Source organism: Grammomys surdaster, unplaced genomic scaffold (assembly GCF_004785775.1).
Source record: "Grammomys surdaster isolate TR1022 unplaced genomic scaffold, NIH_TR_1.0 147, whole genome shotgun sequence".
Lineage (NCBI taxonomy): Eukaryota > Metazoa > Chordata > Mammalia > Rodentia > Muridae > Grammomys > Grammomys surdaster.
In genome coordinates this window covers 3,566,817-3,583,680 of record NW_021604605.1, presented here as the reverse complement: position 1 = coordinate 3,583,680, position 16,864 = coordinate 3,566,817, and the positions used below count along the sequence as shown (strand labels likewise).

The window sequence follows — 16,864 nt, the reverse complement described above, 5'->3', positions numbered from 1 at the left end:
TCTCTCTCTCTCTCTCTCTCTCTCTCTCTCTCTCTCTCTCTCTCTCTCTTGCTCTCTCTCGCTCTCTCTCGCTCTCTCTGTCTCTGTCTTTCTCTGTGTGTTTCTATTGATCTACTGAAGAGAAATTTGCTATTAAGTGTCTGGATCTGTCTTCTAAGCTGCATTTTTTAGAGTCACACGTCTTACTTAGCCTTTGGAGAAGTAAGGGCGAATCTTTCTGGGCCTTCTCTGTAGCCATGTCTGCCCAGAACAAGCAGCTGTTCTCTAACTTTTTCTTTTCCTTTTCTCAACCTTCTCTCCTTGGCCTAGGTTCTGCTTCTCCCTTCTTCTTTCTTGCTTGCCTTATACATAGTCTTTAACATTCTGGACTCTCACTTTCTCCAATTTATTTTAATCCTTTAACAACTACAGTCTCTTGTTCTCCATTGACTTCACCCAAGAGAGTAAGAAAGTCAGATGCAAGGAGAAGCCATTGTGTACTGGAAGTGGCTCTCATTTGATAGCTTGTATCATAGCACCACATTTGCTTTTGGTGCATCACAGGAGAATATTGGATACAATTTATTTGTCAATAATATGTTGTTGCCTGATGTAATGTTGACTTGTAGAGATGGTTGGTGGGCTACAGATTAGAAGAGAGAAGTCTTGGAAGAAGTTTTAGAAACATGGTCATGTGGCTTCTCCAGGTGTCTAGACATGTAAAAATATCAAGAAAGGAAGAAGATAATAGTAATGGGGTGGGGGTCGGGGTAAGGTGGGGGAAAGTTATTGAGACCATTGCCCACCAGGTGGGTAGATGACTTTCTGAAGCTTGTTACTGTTTGCTTGTCTAGTTCATTGAACTTTGAACAAACTGACCCTTTTAGAGCAGAGACCTTAGACAAGAGTGGGAATCATGGAGTTGAAAAAGTGAGAGAAATGTGGTGAGTGGTGGTCTCTGGGCAGCCTTTACATGCAAAGGGTCCACAAGGATGCTTCGTGGTCATAAGAGCCAGCTCAGAAGGGAATAAATGTGTTATATTGAGTAGGGTGCCAAACATGGACCTAAGAGGTGTGGACCCTCACCTTGTCCCTGGAACTAATAAACTTAGTGTTTGGGGGGTACATTTCTGAACCTTCTGAACCCCACTTCTGCCTTTCCCTCATTTGTAATATGAGCCTGTAGAGCATGGCCAGGAGAGGGGGGGCATTTGGAATGCTCAGGAAAAGGGGACTCAGAGCTGAATCTTAAAGATGAAATTGTTTTGAATAAGAGGAGAGGAGATTGTGGGGTACGTATAAAAACAGTGGGAGTAGCCCAGGGAATTCAGCAAACAGGTATGCCCGAGGCACGGAGCTGGCTGCTGTGTAGAAAATTGCTATGAATCAGCCCCTACCCCACAGCGGAAAGCTGTACACAGGGTGGGGGAATCTGAGTGGCAGAGGCGAGCGCTCACAGCGCCTGCAGCTCCTCTCAGGACTAGCAGCGGCGCAGTGCCAGGCTGACTAGCAGGTCTCCACGCCTCTTATTCCTTGGCCGGACCAGGAGAGTCGCTAAGAGGTAGAACAGGGGCTGGACATCAGGGGCCCGAGTGGGACCCTCTGTGGGGTGGCGAGAGAGGGGGGCGAGGGTCTTCATACCGGAGGATCCAACGTGTGGGAGGGTAAGGAGAGCGGGCAGTGTTAAACTTGTTGCCAGGGTTTTCGGGTAAAGGCACCAAGGGAAAATTCATAGGAAAGAAGGATTTGTTTTTCAGTTCTCTCTGAGGGGGGGGCCGGCAGCAGCGGAGAGTAGTTTTTAGGCGCTGCGGGGTCTTGGTTTAACTTTGCAGATTAAGCGCTCCTAGGAGCTACATAGGGGCGGGACAAGCGCTGTGAAGCCCAACTCAGTCTGAAGGCCTTGCTCCCTTGCGCAGTGGCTGCCTTCAGCTGAGAGTAACCCCTTAATTCAAGGGTATAGAGTTTGTGTTAAAACCCCCATCCCTGGGGTCAAGACCCTGCAGCTGGGCCCCAGCTTAAGACAAGGAAGAAAAACAACTTGGTACCCTCACTTTCCACATTCTGGGCCCCTTGGATCTGCTGAGGACTGCAGGGGGGAGGCTCTCTTTTGAGTAGCAGGTATGGTATGAGCACTGTGACCTAGAGTTCATTAATTCCTTCTTTAGAATAATCAAGGATTCTGCAGTCAGAGTGTTTCATCTCTCTACAAAGCTGTTAAGAGAAACAATATAATGATAAATTATTATGCCAGTTGTGTTTTGGGTTTGGAGGTGCCCACTGACTTGCCCAAGGCCATCCAGCTGCGTAGTCACTAAGCAGGCCTTCTGACTCTTGGTCTAAGGTCTTCTTGAAGAGAGGAGTCAGTCTACTTTTGAGAGAATGCATAGCTTGTTATTGGTATTTTAGAAATATGGTTATTTTATGGTAGTTTTAAAATATCATTCCTATTCATTAAAACTATAGGGAAAAATATTTCCCACAGACCCAATTCCCTGTGACAGTCCTTCATATGGAATTTTGAAGAAGAAAACTGGCAGAAAATTGTATGCTTGTTGAAGAAGATATAACCAAAGGAAAGAGAAGTGGTGGTGGGGGGCACAGTCTGGGCTATGAGGATTTCTTTATTCTGCAGGGTTTTTTTTGACATGACCTCTGCCCACATGGTCTGGGGGGGATTGCTCTATCACTGTTTTGTTTTTCATGTTCTCTGTGTAGAAGCCACAGATATGATCTGGAAACGCAAATGGTTGATGATGCGCCATTTAATTCATTCTCGTTTCTCTCTATCCCAGTCAACACAGTATAGACACGTGTTTGTGCAAATCTGTGGAAGAGTGGCTGGATGTGAGTGTGTAGATGGCTGCTTGAAAGTAGAACAGACAGGCAAGAGGAAGAGAGAGGCAGAATGGATGTTGGGAAGAAAGTCTTCGGTGTGTACTGACAGCCTACAATTGAGGAAGGGTCTGTCCAGTGTGAGTAGACCTGGAGACATAGCCAATTCTTAATAGTATTTACAGGAAAAAAAAAAGAGAGAACATGGATTTAAATTAGGAAAGGGAAACATAAAAGGATGATGGTCTCTCTCTTTCAGTCCTGTGTCATTCATGTGACCTTCAACTAGGCTATAAGATCCCAAGGGCAGGAGCTGAGGCCTTCCATTCAGCTAGCCCTCCCTCTCCCTCTAGCAGCCCTGGCTTATGCATGGTGGTGAGCCAGCCATAGTGGGTATTCAATTCCTTCTGTGGTCCAGGTACTTTTCCCTGTATTTCACAAGCTAACCTCATCTCCCCCTATACTGCATCTCTCATCAAGAAGACCCAGTGGAGAGATAGCTCTCCTTTCCCCTCTGAAAGTGAGCTTCCTGCTGGCAGTAGGTGAGTATTTATTTTCACTCTTTAAAAGTGGGCCGGGGCATTCTTCAGCAGGGAGAGATTTCTCATTGGTACTCAGATAGAAGTACTTCAGCCTAGCAGTCCTTGCACAGTTGACTTGAAGGATTTTTCTCTTTTGAGTGAGAGGGGGATCCTTACTCTGGGACAAATATACCCTTTAGATGACTCTTTCATTATACCCTATCTTTGGATTTGTACTCTAACACATACCATGTTTGTTATAGTATAAGGGCATAGACTTGAGACTCACAGAAGTGAGGTACTTTATTAAGTCATACATGGTGTTTGAACATGTAAGGCTTTGATTTGAATCCATGTTTCCAGTGTGAAACACACAGACATACACATACCCGAGACAGAGACAGACAGAGAGACAGAGACAGACAGAAACAGAGAGACAGACACAGATACAGAGAGGTAGTGAGGGAGAAATAGAGACAGAGAGGAGACAGAGAGACACAGAGAACCTTTATTCCCACTTCTCAGATGCTTTTGTATAACTTGAGTTAAGCCACAAGTTCCCCAGAGCTCTAGTTTGTTGTTGTCTGTAAAAAGAAGATAATCCCAACCCACCACCTTTCCAGGGGTTGTTGTAAGAAAGTGGCATGATTCATTTGTTCATGAATCATGGATAACTGTTTTAATTGTATGAGCTTTATGTTCTCACAAACCCTTAGAGTTTATAATCCTATGATTCGCCCAAAAAGCACTTATTGAACACCTACTGTGTGCCAGGGCCTAGACATAAAGGACATATAGAAAGAATTTGAGAAAATGAGACGCACAAGGCAAATTAAGCATTAATTGTTTTTTTACCACCCATTGATAGAACATCTTATTTTTCTCTACTTTGCCACAATTTAATAGGAATAGCAACTAAAATGTGGAAACAATGATGCAGCTTGTGATGGCAGCACTGTTATGTACCCTGATACATACTGCAGACAACAGTGAGAAAAGCTACATCTTCTATTCGATAGATATTGTATTGCCTTGTTTATACCATCCTTTGGGATGTTTATAGCATAAAGATTGCCTTTCACCACCTTGAGCTGGAGTTTTTTCTTTAGTCCATAAAATTTAAGAAGGGCATACTACATTCTATGGAATGACAGTTGTACAAAGATGCTGTTAATTCGGGTGGCTTCTTGCCTTCTATATGATTTCCTCTGGATTTATGGAATTAGACTTTATTATGTATGAATTCTTCTGAGTTCATTATCTAGCAATGCAAAAATCTTGCAGCTATTGAGAGAATCTGTAGATGCTGTAGTAGAAAGTGCCCTGATACTGAGAAATGGGCTCGTGTCCAGTTTCTTATTAAATTGCTGTGTTGCCTTGAAAAAAATTCCCTGTTTCTCTCTGAGCCTCAGTTTCCTGAAATGCAGAAGAGGTTTTGGACAATGTGATAGTTAAGTTTAACTCCGATCCTCACAGTACAATGTTCTTGGAAGAGAATTTTAGACCCAGGGCATTTCTTGAGATATTTTAATAGTACTACCTCTGGTTTATGAGCCCCTGTCGTGGTATGATGGGATGACTGCAGGGACTAAAGAATGCTGTCCCCAGATTTAATTATCTTGGGGCATCACCACTGCACAGGCTAAAATGAGTCATTTTGTTCACTGCATCTGCAGCCTTTGCTGAAATGGAGGTTATGAGATAACAACTTAAAGGCTAACTCATTAATGCTCGAGATGAATGAGGTAATGTGTCAGCAGACCAAATTGGTGCCCAGATGTGTTCAGCTAGAGCCCTGTATCTCTTTCCCAGGTTGTGATGTATTAATGGGGATGTCTTTACACACGCATCGTCACTGTCTGTATACATTTGAATGATGTAGATGTGATACCTTCTGTGCACCCAGCCCCTCACACTATCAATTTCTTAAACACCAAGGAGCTTTCAGTGGCTTGGAGTAAAATTCTAATGATGCCACAAGGTGCCTAATTAATAGAGATTCCAACCACAGCATCAGAATGGTCCCTGTTTTTTTTTTTTTTCATCCATGTTTACTGGTGAGAGTTAGACGAATCCTAACTATTTAATGGGAGCAATGGAGTAAATTAGGTCTTCACATTGTGAAGGCTGTGGATTTATGGTTAGCTCAGAACATTTCTGTCCTCTCCATGTTCAAGTGGTTGACCTTTCTAAAGTTAATTTGTTTCCCCATCTGTGCCATGCATTTCAGGAGGACATGGAGAATAGACTTGATGCCACCCAAGAGTGCTCATCCCCTCTGCACTGCTCAATACTGCCCTTTGTTCAGATTCTCCTGATTGTGATCTACTCGTTTCTGAGCTCCTTTGTTGATCTAAATAATATATTTGTTTTTTTTTTTTTTTTTTTTTTTTTTGCTGGCAACATGGAAAAACTGGATGGTTTGAAAGAGAAATATATTTGTGGATATATTTGCTTTATACTAATCTGAATAACAGCATTTGAAATATTTAATTATGCAGTTAGTTTTTCTGACTCTTGTAAGATGATTAAAAATGCTTGAAATTGAAGAGTGACAAAGACAGAGCTTTTCCTAATAGATCCCCAGATATCTTCATCTGTGCTAATTTAATTCAAACTTAGTAGAGATTGAACATAGTAGATTAATCAATGCATTGATACCAATCCCTATTTTATGTAATCACTTTTGCAGTCTGATAGTTTCAGATGGGTTTGGGCCCTCTGAAAAGAATCTTTGATATTACATGTTTATTTAAAAAAAAAAAAGGCAGTGCTACAGACTGGGTCACCAAGACTCAGAATCAACTGGTTTTCTTATGCTTATATAGCTAAGAAATAATAAAGCTTGGCTTTGGTTCTAACTTTTTCCCCACTGCATGTGTTTATGTAAAGAAATTAGTTTTGCAAATACCTTGAATTCTAGATCAAAATTCAGCTGGTTTGCTTTCACCTCCCTTCTTGGGTATCTTTTTGATCACATAGTCATTTCAAGCTAGTGCTACAGCATGCTGAAGGGTGGGGGGGAGGGGAGGACACTGAAGCAAGAGAGGTCTCTTGGCATTTTGTTCCCTGCGGTGAGCCTTCTTTTGTGTCCAGCTTGGAAAATTAGGCCTGAGAACAAATAGGTTGGCTAAATCTAAAGAATTTGTTTTATTCCTGTCTCTTGCTGTTGAATCCTGTTTATTTCCTTGTACTCCTTATTTGCTGTTCCTTGGGCATTCTAACCTTCCTAGCTCTGCTGTAGTCTTGGGGCCTGCTGGTGATCCGAGAGCGTTGAAGGTATGCAAGATGGAGTCAATTTTGTTGGCAGTACTGCAGCCTATGACTGTTGTTAAGTTCAGCCCTGTATGTTCAAGCAGGGAGGCAATGACAAACGGTTTATTGTAAGGCCTTTGATTTCCCTCGGAATTGTAAGCATCTAGGCTGACTCATCTCTCAAAAGCTCTTCACTCTCTCTCCCTTCCCCTCTCTCTCTCTCCCTCTCCCTTTTGGGCTGCTGCTGATTTGAGGTTTCACTGTTTGTTCTTACCTTTTTTTTTTGAGGAGGGGAGGGATTTATTTCCATCCTGTGTTTTTGGGGAGAGAAGCAGCTCTGTTCTCTGGGTGAACAGCTTTGGTAAGCTACAAGAAGAGAGAGCTGAAACTCCAAGTCAGGTACAAAGATGTTTGGATTGGGATAAGGGGAAGGGGACTGTAATGTTAGAAATTTTAAGCCAAAACTAGACTGGGTATCAAGATGAGACACTCATTGATGGATTTTAGATTTGTTATTGTAAGTAGAGTTTGCTATAAGTTTAGTATGAAACTGTACTTAAATGCATATATGCCTTTGGTTAAAGTGGTTACGTCATGGTTATTTGGTGGTCCAGCTTTGGTGTTCACTTTGGGTTCAGGGTATGTGCTTTGCAGTTGAAGGAATTTTAGAATCTATGGGCTTTCATCTCAGCTTCATCTTTATCTGTTACAGCCTATATTACTGATCTTTGAATTTTAAGCCCCTCTTAGAATAAAATATAGAACATATTTGTAAACCTTCATTAGAGTAAAGCTTAGAAAAATGGTATAGGATTGTTTCTTTCTGTCAAAAGCCTTAGTTTTCCATGTTCCAAATTATTTTCTCTGCCATAAACAAAATTAATTTAGCCCTAAGCCTTGCTATTTCCATGCAGCATCTCTGACATATGTCACCAGCCCTTTGCCCCTTAGCTGATGTACCTGCTTCAGGTTTGCTACTCAAAGCAGGATTTTTTTTCATGGCTCTCTGTCTCTCTGTCTCTCTCTGTTTCTCTGTCTCTGTCTCTGTCTCTCTGTCTCTCTCTGTCTCTCCCTGTCTCTCTCTGTCACTCTCTGTCTCTCTCTGTCTCTCTCTCTGTCTCTGTCTCTCTGTCTCTCTCTGTCTCTTTTTCTCTCTCTGTCTCTCTGTCTCTCTCCTCTCTCTCTCTCTCTCTCTCTCTCTCTCTCTCTCTCTCTCTCTCTCTGTTTTACAAAGGTACAGCTATGACTCTGTCACTCCCTGCCTAAACCCCTATAGTAGTGCCCCATTGCCTAGAGAAAAAAAAGTCTATCTCTTAAATATGGTGTTATGGGGCCTTTCATGATTTATCTTCTCCCAACTTCTGCATATTGCTTTAACTAGATAACAATCTTTCTTCCATTTCTTTTCCTTTGCCCAAGCTATTATCTCTCTGTCTCTTTCTCTCTGCCCCCCCACCATCTCCAGGCAGATTTAGATATTTTCTCCTGTCTGTTCTCATAGTACTTTTTCTTTATACCTTTGCCAGCTGACATACCAAAAGATTTTGCAAACAGTTGCTAACCTGAGTATGTCCTTCACTGCATTATTGAATCTTCTATGAAAGGAGCAGTATTCACTTGTTCACCCCCTGAATATTTAGTATCTGGTTTAAAGTGGACAATTAATACAGGTTTCTCTTTAATGCAGATTTCTTTTTTTCTTTTAATGAGTTGCTGAAACATGGAGAGTATCAGAGGATGTGATAAAAGTTGTTTATGTGGGGTCCAGGGAGGTATCCATTGAGGGATGTGCAGCCTGAGCACAGTATCATATAGGGCTATGGAGAAAGGCCATATAAAACACCTTTGCTGATATTAAGACATACCTCACTGTGATTACTAATTTTGTATGGAGTCTCACTAGGAATAGTCTAGAGATGAAGTTTGTTTTCATAAAAGTTGACTTTCCCCCCCCAAGAAATGCAATATAATAAGGTTTAAAAAAAATGAGAAAAACTACCAACAAACAAAATCCTGCCACTAAAGACTATCTGTTAGAATTTTGGTGTGTTTCTTTCAATGTTTTATGCATGTTTTCTTTACATAGATGCAATCATAATTTCTGTACTTTGTTTTTATTGTTGAAAACCTCTTTATAAACATACATGTATGGTTACATCATTTTCCATATTAGTTATTACATAATTATATAAGTAATCTTATTTCTGGGCTAGCTTTTTCTTTTCTTTCTTCCCTTCTTTCTTTTTAGTGGATGGTTCATTTGTATATGATGTTTCCTGTTTGTAGCAAGATTTCATTAAGATAGATTCCTAGAAGGGGAATTACTGGGTCAAAAGGCCTGGGGACAAATTTTGGCTCCAGACCCATGTGTCCAGCTTGTCTTCTGAAAGAGTTATTTAAATTTACAGTGTTCATTATCTTGGATAGATGCCTCCTTTTTACCTAACCCAGATAGCTTAGAGCATCATCATGAAAGACAAGAAAAAAAAATCTATCAGTGTTGTAATTAATTAATAGAAAATATTATGTCTTATTGTTGTATCAAACTGCTTTTTAAAATATATATATAAGGTTGCTTATTTTTAAAAAACTATTTTCTTTAATTTTTGTTAGTTTCTCTCTCTCTCTTTTCTGGACTATCTACTCAGAGCTGGGTTTTTTTTTTAAGTTGGTTTTCTTTTCTTTGCCCCTGAATATTCAACACAGAGGCAGCTCAGCTTGAGGGTGAAGCCGCCTCCCAGTTCTCCCTCCCTCTTTACCCCCCTCCCTATAGTTCCTTCCACCAGGTCCAGTCAGTGACAGTTGGATGATGCAGTCTTGATAATCATCCTATTCCAGAATGGGTGGCTGCATTCCTTTTCTAAAGGCAGTAGGGACACGATGTCCCATAATCATCTCCCTTTTGCTGTTGTTGTCTGCCTTCATTTTTTTAGTGAGCGTCCTGGGAGGAGCCCCAGGACAGAACCCAGACAGCAGGATGGACATGGTATCCATTCACAGCCTCTCTGAGCTGGAGCGCCTGAAGCTGCAAGAGACTGCTTACCACGAACTCGTGGCCAGACATTTCCTCGCTGAATTCAAGCCGGACAGAGGTGAGCTATACCCGGAGTGTGGCGTCCTCGCCTTTGGGCGAGTAGACCCCCGGGCTTCCGGAATGGGGCAGATTGAAAGTCTAGGAGGCTAAGAGGGGATCTCAGAACCGGACCAATCTCCTGGTGCCCTGGGAACGGAAGAAGCAGGAGTTGAATACTGTTTGTTAAATTTCAGAAAAGGCAAAAGATTAGTTGAGTTGAGTCGAAGCCTGGGGTTTTGAGGGAATGGTAAGCCAGGTAGGACCGAGGACAGGTGAAGAACAAGCTCACCACGTGTAGTGGGAGAATCCGGCAAAGAGGGTCCAGGGCTCAAAGGGACACTTTATAAGAGGACTGGGACAGAAAGAGACTGCGCGGTTGAGAGAGATAGAGACAGCGAGAAAGAAGGAGAGAGACGCGCCAACCGGAGCAAAGAGCGGGCTACCAGTGCGGGCTTGAGATTTGGCTGTGGGAGGTGCGCTCCGAGCGCAGCCCAGCCCTGCTGGCTGCGGGGGGACCAGGCACAGGACCGGTTTCAGCGCTCCGGGAGACCTCAGGGGTATGCGCACAAATTTGGCTGGGGGCTCTACGGGAGGTGGAGGTGGGGGATGTTAGCTCTGCTAGAGGGGCGCTCTCTTAAGACTGGGAAGTGCAAGGGAAGGAGCCAGGACCACCAGGCGCGCACCCCTGGTGCAGCCTGAACTGAGTGCAAAGAGGGAGGAGACCCCGCTGGCAGTCACCACTGCGGGATTTGGCACCGAGACACAGCCAGGTGTCGCCGATTCTCTCACCGCAGCAGAGGGAGCAAAGGCAAAAACGCGCGTGAGCACTTCCGCAGTAACTTGGCGACCCTCACTCGTGGTGACGCTGCAGGCAGAGCCCCTCCCCTCGCCTGTTGCATGATCAGAGCGCCTCTGAGCTTTTGAATTTATGTTTTAAGTGTGCTGAGCAATTACTGGTTCATAGTAAGATGCGTCTGGCGCATTAAACTGCTTAGGCTAAATTCCTGGAACCTTGCACGTGCTAGGTGGGGCTAGTCTTGTTGTCAGATAGGGAAACTGAGGCTGGGCAAAAGCAAACACTGTTTTTGGGCTGGGCAGAGCTCCCCCTCCCCCTCCCGTGGCTACATATCAATGCAGTGTTTTAGTTACATCGCACTTCCTATATGTATGTGAATACATATGCCTTTTTCTTTTTTCCTTCCATAGCTCTACCCACTGACCGTCCAAACACCTTGGAGAGGTGGTTTTTGATGCTGAGAGGACAAGACAGGGGTAAGAGGCGCTATCTCTCTCTCTCTCTCTCTCTCTCTCTCTCTCTCTCTCTCTCTCTCTCTCTCTCTTTCTCTCTCTCTCTCTGAATACTGGATATGGCCAATGCTTATTGCCCCTGAAGACTCTTCGCTCTCCCTCCCAGATCCCCCCCCCCAGGGGTTTATAACAGGAAATGGAGGAATAGCTGCTGTGTTTTTTTGGTAGTCCTCTCAGACCTGTCTTAGGTTCCCGGTGGACACACCACAGGCAGATCAATTTGAAGAAATCTGGCTGATTGCTTCAAGGTGGTCCTGCACTGGCAAGACGTAGGCAGGGATGAAACCTTGAGCCACTTCTGGTAGTTGAGTGCCATCAAGTCATTTTTACGTAACCAATTCAGGGTCTCGCTCCCCAGGGAGGGGGGCTGAGGGCAGTGCTGCAGGTCTTTGAAATTTCTCATTCTTTCCCAGCTGCATCACTCAAGGTCTTTGGCATCAGCCTGGAAGAGGTACTGGTGAACGAACTTACCCGCCGCAAGCAACGTGAACTGACAGCCACGATGCAGGTTGAAGACATCAACGGTTCCACTGGTCCTCGTCGTCGGGGAAACGTGGTGCAAAGAATGTTTGGACGCATGAGACGCTTTTTCAGTCGCAGGAGGAATGAGCCCACCCTGCCCAGAGAGTTCACTCGCCGTGGGCGTCGAGTGAGTTCAGTCTTAGAGGTTTCAGGCAGGGATCCTCTGTGGAAAGGGGTCAAGGCCTCTGTGTCTTTATGGTGTGGGGGCTGAGGAGAAATAAAAAGGGTGTGGCTTGTCTTACCACAGAGAGATGTAGAGCTCAGCACTTAGGAAATTCCCAGCGATTGCTCCTTTTCCTCCATTTTAAGATAGTTTGGATTTTCCCACAGGGTGCAATTTCTGTGGATAGCGCAGCTGAACTGGAGAATGGAGCCCTGCTGCTGGACATCCTGCAGCTCTCGCAGTTTTCATTGCCTATTGGGCAGCGACTTCTGGGATCCAAAAGGAAGATGAGCCTCAACCCAATTGCTGAGCAAATCCCTCAGATTGTTGAGACTTGCTGCAAATTCATTGAGAAACATGGTAAGGAAACCACAAATGGTTAAATCCAGGGAGGAGGAAACTAAAGAAAAAAAAGGAAGAATGTTCTAGAAAGGGAGAGAAAGGAGTTGTGGGATGGAAGGCTTGAGTAGCATTCCCCTGATAGTTCCACTGAAAGTTGGGATGCAGATGCTTAGGGCGAACAAAAGAAACATAATTGTGGAACAGGGGTCATAGATGCTCAGGTTCTCTGGTCTTTTCTTTCAGGCTTAACCTCCGTGGGGATTTTCACCATTGAGTACTCTCTGCGGAGGGTGCTTGAGGTAAAGTGACTGTATTTACATGTTTGTTCTTTAGGTAAGAAAAGAAAGATAGAAATAAGCGCTCTCTCATTCACATAGGTAGTGTCATGATTGACAGTGTGTGGGAGGATGAGGGCTAAGGTCTTCTTTATAGACCCTTAGATATACTATATAGCCAGCTATCTTTACTGAAGCCTGTCACTTGAAGAACTGTCTAGACCCAGCCTGTGATGGGCAAGGAAGACATTTCACATCTTCTCTCCCCTCTTTTAGCTCCGTGAGTTATTTGACAAAGGCCTGGATATTGTGCTGGATGACAGTGTGAATGTCAATGATGTGGCCGAACTCCTCAAGGAGTTTTTTTATGAGATGAAGGACCCTCTGGTACCTGATGATCTGTACATGTCCTTCCTCCTGACTGCAAGTGAGTTCTCTGCCCTCCATTGTTGGGGCAAGGGGGAAAAAGCAATATACAAATCTGGGGACATAATGAAAGAGCTCAGGCTAGAGAACCCCCATGAATCTAGGGTAGAATGAACAACAGAATATGAAATATATCTTTCCAGAATACATAGTCATTATTTGTTAATGAAAATAAAAACATTAATAAAACCTTCTCCTGGTTGCTTTTTTGTGTTTCTTGCTGATCCCTTAAAAATCTGTTGCTTGAAAATTTCTCTTAAGCTTCTGGAAGTTGTTAGATGTGCCCTTTAGGGCAAAGAAGAACCCAGACTTTATAGAGATTTAATTTTGAGGCTGAGAATGGCACGTCTTGCTTTTAGAGATCCTGATCCCCGTCAGATGTTTTGTGAGGAAGCAAAAAGCATGTTGCCAGGGTACTTTTTCCAGTCACTAGCAACCATGAAGCAGAAATATTTTTCTTTTGGTATCAGGTTGCTGCCAAGGCTAGCCCTCTAAACCAGCCCCATTTTTCTTCCTCTAGCTCTGAAACCCAAGGATCAGGTTTCTGCCCTGCAGCTTCTGGTCTACCTGATGCCACCTTGCCACAGTGATACCCTTGAACGTCTGCTGAAGGCACTGCACAAAATCACCGAGAACTGTGAAGACTCTATTGGCATTGATGGACAGCTGGTAAAAAAAAATTATGGGAAAGGGTAGTGAAAATAAGATGGTTGTAAAGTGAGTAAAGATGGAAAATATAACAATAAAAAGATTATGCATCTATTTGCATAGCTTCAAATTTGATCACACATTTTTACCTAGGTTCCAGGTAACCGGATGACTTCCACCAACTTGGCCTTGGTGTTTGGAACTACTCTCCTGAAGAAAGGGAAGTTGGCCAGTAAGGAATCCAGGAAGATTAAACTGGGGATTGATCACTATGTTGCATCTGTCAATGTGGTCCGTGCCATGATTGATAACTGGGACATCCTCTTCCAGGTAACTAGGGATTTTTGAATACACTTATTCCACACATTCTTCTGTCCACAAAACAAGGGAGAGCTCCATGTGGATAACCAAGATGAGAAAATCCTCCATTTGCTGATCACAATGACTTCAGTAGTGAATATCCAATAAAGATCAGTATAAATGAAAAGGGATATGCAATTAAGGTTACTACTTTTACTTTCAGGTGCCCCCCCATATTCAGAAGGAGGTTGCTAAGCGTGTGTGGAGATCCAGCCCTGAAGCTCTGGATTTTATCAGACGCCGGAATCTGCGGAAGATCCAGTGAGTGAAATTTTAACTTCCTGGCTTATTTATGTTTACCCTATAGAGCTTATAGTTTCACACTATCTTGGTGTTAACAAACTTTGTGGCAAACCTACTAACTTCTTCATTTTTTTTTCTCATTCAGGAGTGCTCGCATAAAGATGGAAGAGGATGCTTTACTTTCTGATCCAGTGGAAAACTCTGCTGAAGCCCAGGCTGCCGTCCTTGCTCAGAGCCAGCCCTTTGATGAAGGTCAGTTCCCTTCTAAAGGTCAGGCCCTTCCCAATGGTCAGTCCTTTGCAGAAGGCCAAGCCCTCACAGAGAGCTAGGTTTGTGTTGAAGATAAGCCCCTTGAAAGGTGAATGCCCTGAAAATGTTATATCTGTAAATGAAGAGTTAGTATTTAAATATTTCAATTAGTGAGTTGTTTTGTGGAAAGTTCAAGGTCTTGAAATCCCATAAGACCTTTATATTCATGGCACACATCTTGAGGACATACCAGAGTTTGATAAAGAAGATGATGGTAAGGATATGAAAGGTGGTGGTGAGGATGGTGATGACACCCTCAATTTTGATCTACCTCCTCTTGGGAATATTCTAGAACTTGATGAAATCTCAGAACTCATGGAGACTCCAAACATTGAAGACTTACCTTATTTTCATGTTGTTTCAGACCCCGAAGGAGCCCCAGCTGTGCAGGATGACCTCGGAGATAACCTGAGCTATGACTTTGAAGATGAATCAGATTTTGAAGATGAGGACCATCTGGATCTTGCAGAGGTTCCCTATCTTGATGTAGTTCCAAACAATGAAGATACTGACTCAGACGCTGATGAAATCCCAGGTAATGATGAAGTCCCAGTCATTAATGGTATTCCAGATAATGTAAATGCTCCAAATAATGATGAATCCCAAGATTCAGAAGAAGTTCCCAAATTTGAAGAGATCCCAGCAGCTTATTAAGTCCCAAATGATGAATCCTCAGATGAGGAAGAGATCCCAAACCATGACAATATCCAGAAGTTAATGGGATTTTAGACTCTAAAGAAGACATCAATTTTAATGAAGTTCCAGCTCTGCTTCTTTGCCTTGTATTGTATTTGAAACTCAAAACTAGGTCTTAGTGTCTGGAGCTATTAGCAAAGTATGAAGTTTAGAAAACTAAGAAGTTAACAGTGTTATTATTTTCTAGGTTCCTCTGAGGAGCCCACTGTGGCTGCCAGCACTGCCGGTCCCGGTGACAACAAGGAAGGAGTCGGTAACCGCCCCAATGCAAGCCGCCCATTTTTCCGTCTGCCCCGGGAGAAGAAGGGCAAATCTGGCATCCGCTTCTTTCCTTAGATGTTTTCCCTTCTATAAGATGCCGGACAGGGGAAAAGGGTGGGGTAGAGCTGGAATGTCACAGGAAACAGTAAAGAGTCTTGAAGACAAAGAACTAAGGCTAAGAAGGAGTTCCACCTGATGCTCGGGTCAGGATGGGAATTCCAAATACACTGCCAGCCCCATTACTGGGGATGCTTGGTATCTTCAGCTGGTAAAAGCAGAGATATTTCTGTGTCATGCCCAGGCTCCCTGGTGCTACCTTGCCTTCTCTTTTAACCCTGATCCCGGCTTTCTCTCACTACAGCAGCCCCTTCCTTTAATTGATGTTACATTTGTGGTAAACATCTTTCCCAGAGAAGCTCACAAATCTCGAGGTGCTTTCCCTCTCCCCAAGGGGATTGCATGCTTATCCTGACTTTCCTACCCCCCTCCTAAGAGCTCACTGGAAAGGCCCTCAAGAAGCATGTTAGAACGTTAGGTCAGCCTACTGACAGTTGGCAAACAATTAATGCTAAATTGTGTCCCTGCAGCAAATCCACTGCCTCAGAATTTTTTTCCCCTCAAATTATTTAGACCAATGGACATGCCAATGGGGAGACCTCAAATAAGTCTAAATAGCTTTTTTGGGGTCAAAAGTTAGAAAAAATAGATTTTAGTCCTGGACCTGTTTTAAAGACAGCTGGTGTTCACACCCCTGTTGTCAGCAAAGGAACTAGTTAGGCACAGACACAGTTCCAAGTAGTTAAAATCACCTGATTACAAACACTCTTATTTATCATCCCTGTAGATCCTCTATGCAGGACGGCACAAATTTGTGGGACTTGCTCTGGCAAAACACAGATATGGGTTATTATGACATCCAATTTATAACTGATACTTATGGATAACAAGAGCTAAGGTCCTTAGAATGAAGAATGTATTGTATTGAGGGCTAGAAACTGATCATACAATGGATAACAACCACCAAGCTCGAAGATTTGTGATTGTTAAAACTTCTCTGGCATTTCATCATCAATAAACATCTGTGTTGTGATAGCAGCATATTCACTGTGTACAGTGTGGCTTTTTTCACTTACAATTTGGGGGGCTGAAATTTGGGAAGCTCCAAGTGAAGATTTGAAGCTGGAACTAAGACAAGAAAGATGAATAAAGGGGAGGGGTTGGTATTAAATGAAGAAGAAGAGATGGCGTGATATAAAATGGGGAGGGGGTGTGGAATAAAAAAAGGAGGAATGGGTGATACAAGATAAGGGGTGATGGGGAATAAAGAAGGAGCATGAGATGGGATGAAGAGCGTTAAGGAGTATAAAGAAGATATATGAAATAAATGGGAGAGCTGATGCTGGATGAAGAGGAGAGAATGATACGGGGTAAGGGAGAAAGGTGATGGAGAATCAAAGGGAGATGGCATAAGTTAAAGGGAAGAAAGGAGGTTAAGTAAAGAAGTGATGGTATAGGGTAAAGAGTGGGGATGGGGAATAAAACAATGGGGATGACACTGAATAACTGGGTGGCAGGGAATAAAGAAGAGGGGATGACATGGCTTAATAGGAAATAATGACAGGCAATAAAGAGGAAGGTATAGGGAGAAGGG

The 16,864-nt window shown here is 43.3% G+C and overlaps 1 protein-coding gene across 3 annotated transcripts in view; it reads left to right on the top strand.

Annotated features, from left to right (window-relative positions):
• The window catches only part of Arhgap36 (Rho GTPase activating protein 36), a 28,029-nt gene extending 12,741 nt beyond the window's left edge, over positions 1–15,288 (top strand). Inside the window, exons 2-13 of one of the 3 annotated variants that reach the window (XM_028765018.1) lie at positions 9,521–9,679; positions 10,867–10,932; positions 11,382–11,617; positions 11,821–12,013; positions 12,239–12,294; positions 12,547–12,697; positions 13,217–13,365; positions 13,498–13,674; positions 13,868–13,965; positions 14,093–14,199; positions 14,621–14,791; positions 15,140–15,288. In XM_028765018.1, the coding sequence (XP_028620851.1) occupies positions 9,521–9,679; positions 10,867–10,932; positions 11,382–11,617; positions 11,821–12,013; positions 12,239–12,294; positions 12,547–12,697; positions 13,217–13,365; positions 13,498–13,674; positions 13,868–13,965; positions 14,093–14,199; positions 14,621–14,791; positions 15,140–15,288 (1,712 nt within the window). Of the gene's footprint in view, positions 1–9,426; positions 9,680–10,866; positions 10,933–11,381; positions 11,618–11,820; positions 12,014–12,238; positions 12,295–12,546; positions 12,698–13,216; positions 13,366–13,497; positions 13,675–13,867; positions 13,966–14,092; positions 14,200–14,620; positions 14,792–15,139 lie in introns of those variants that run through there. The other 2 variants (XM_028765020.1, XM_028765019.1) reach the window with 2 other exon arrangements.
• Positions 15,289–16,864: the final 1,576 nt, after the last annotated feature.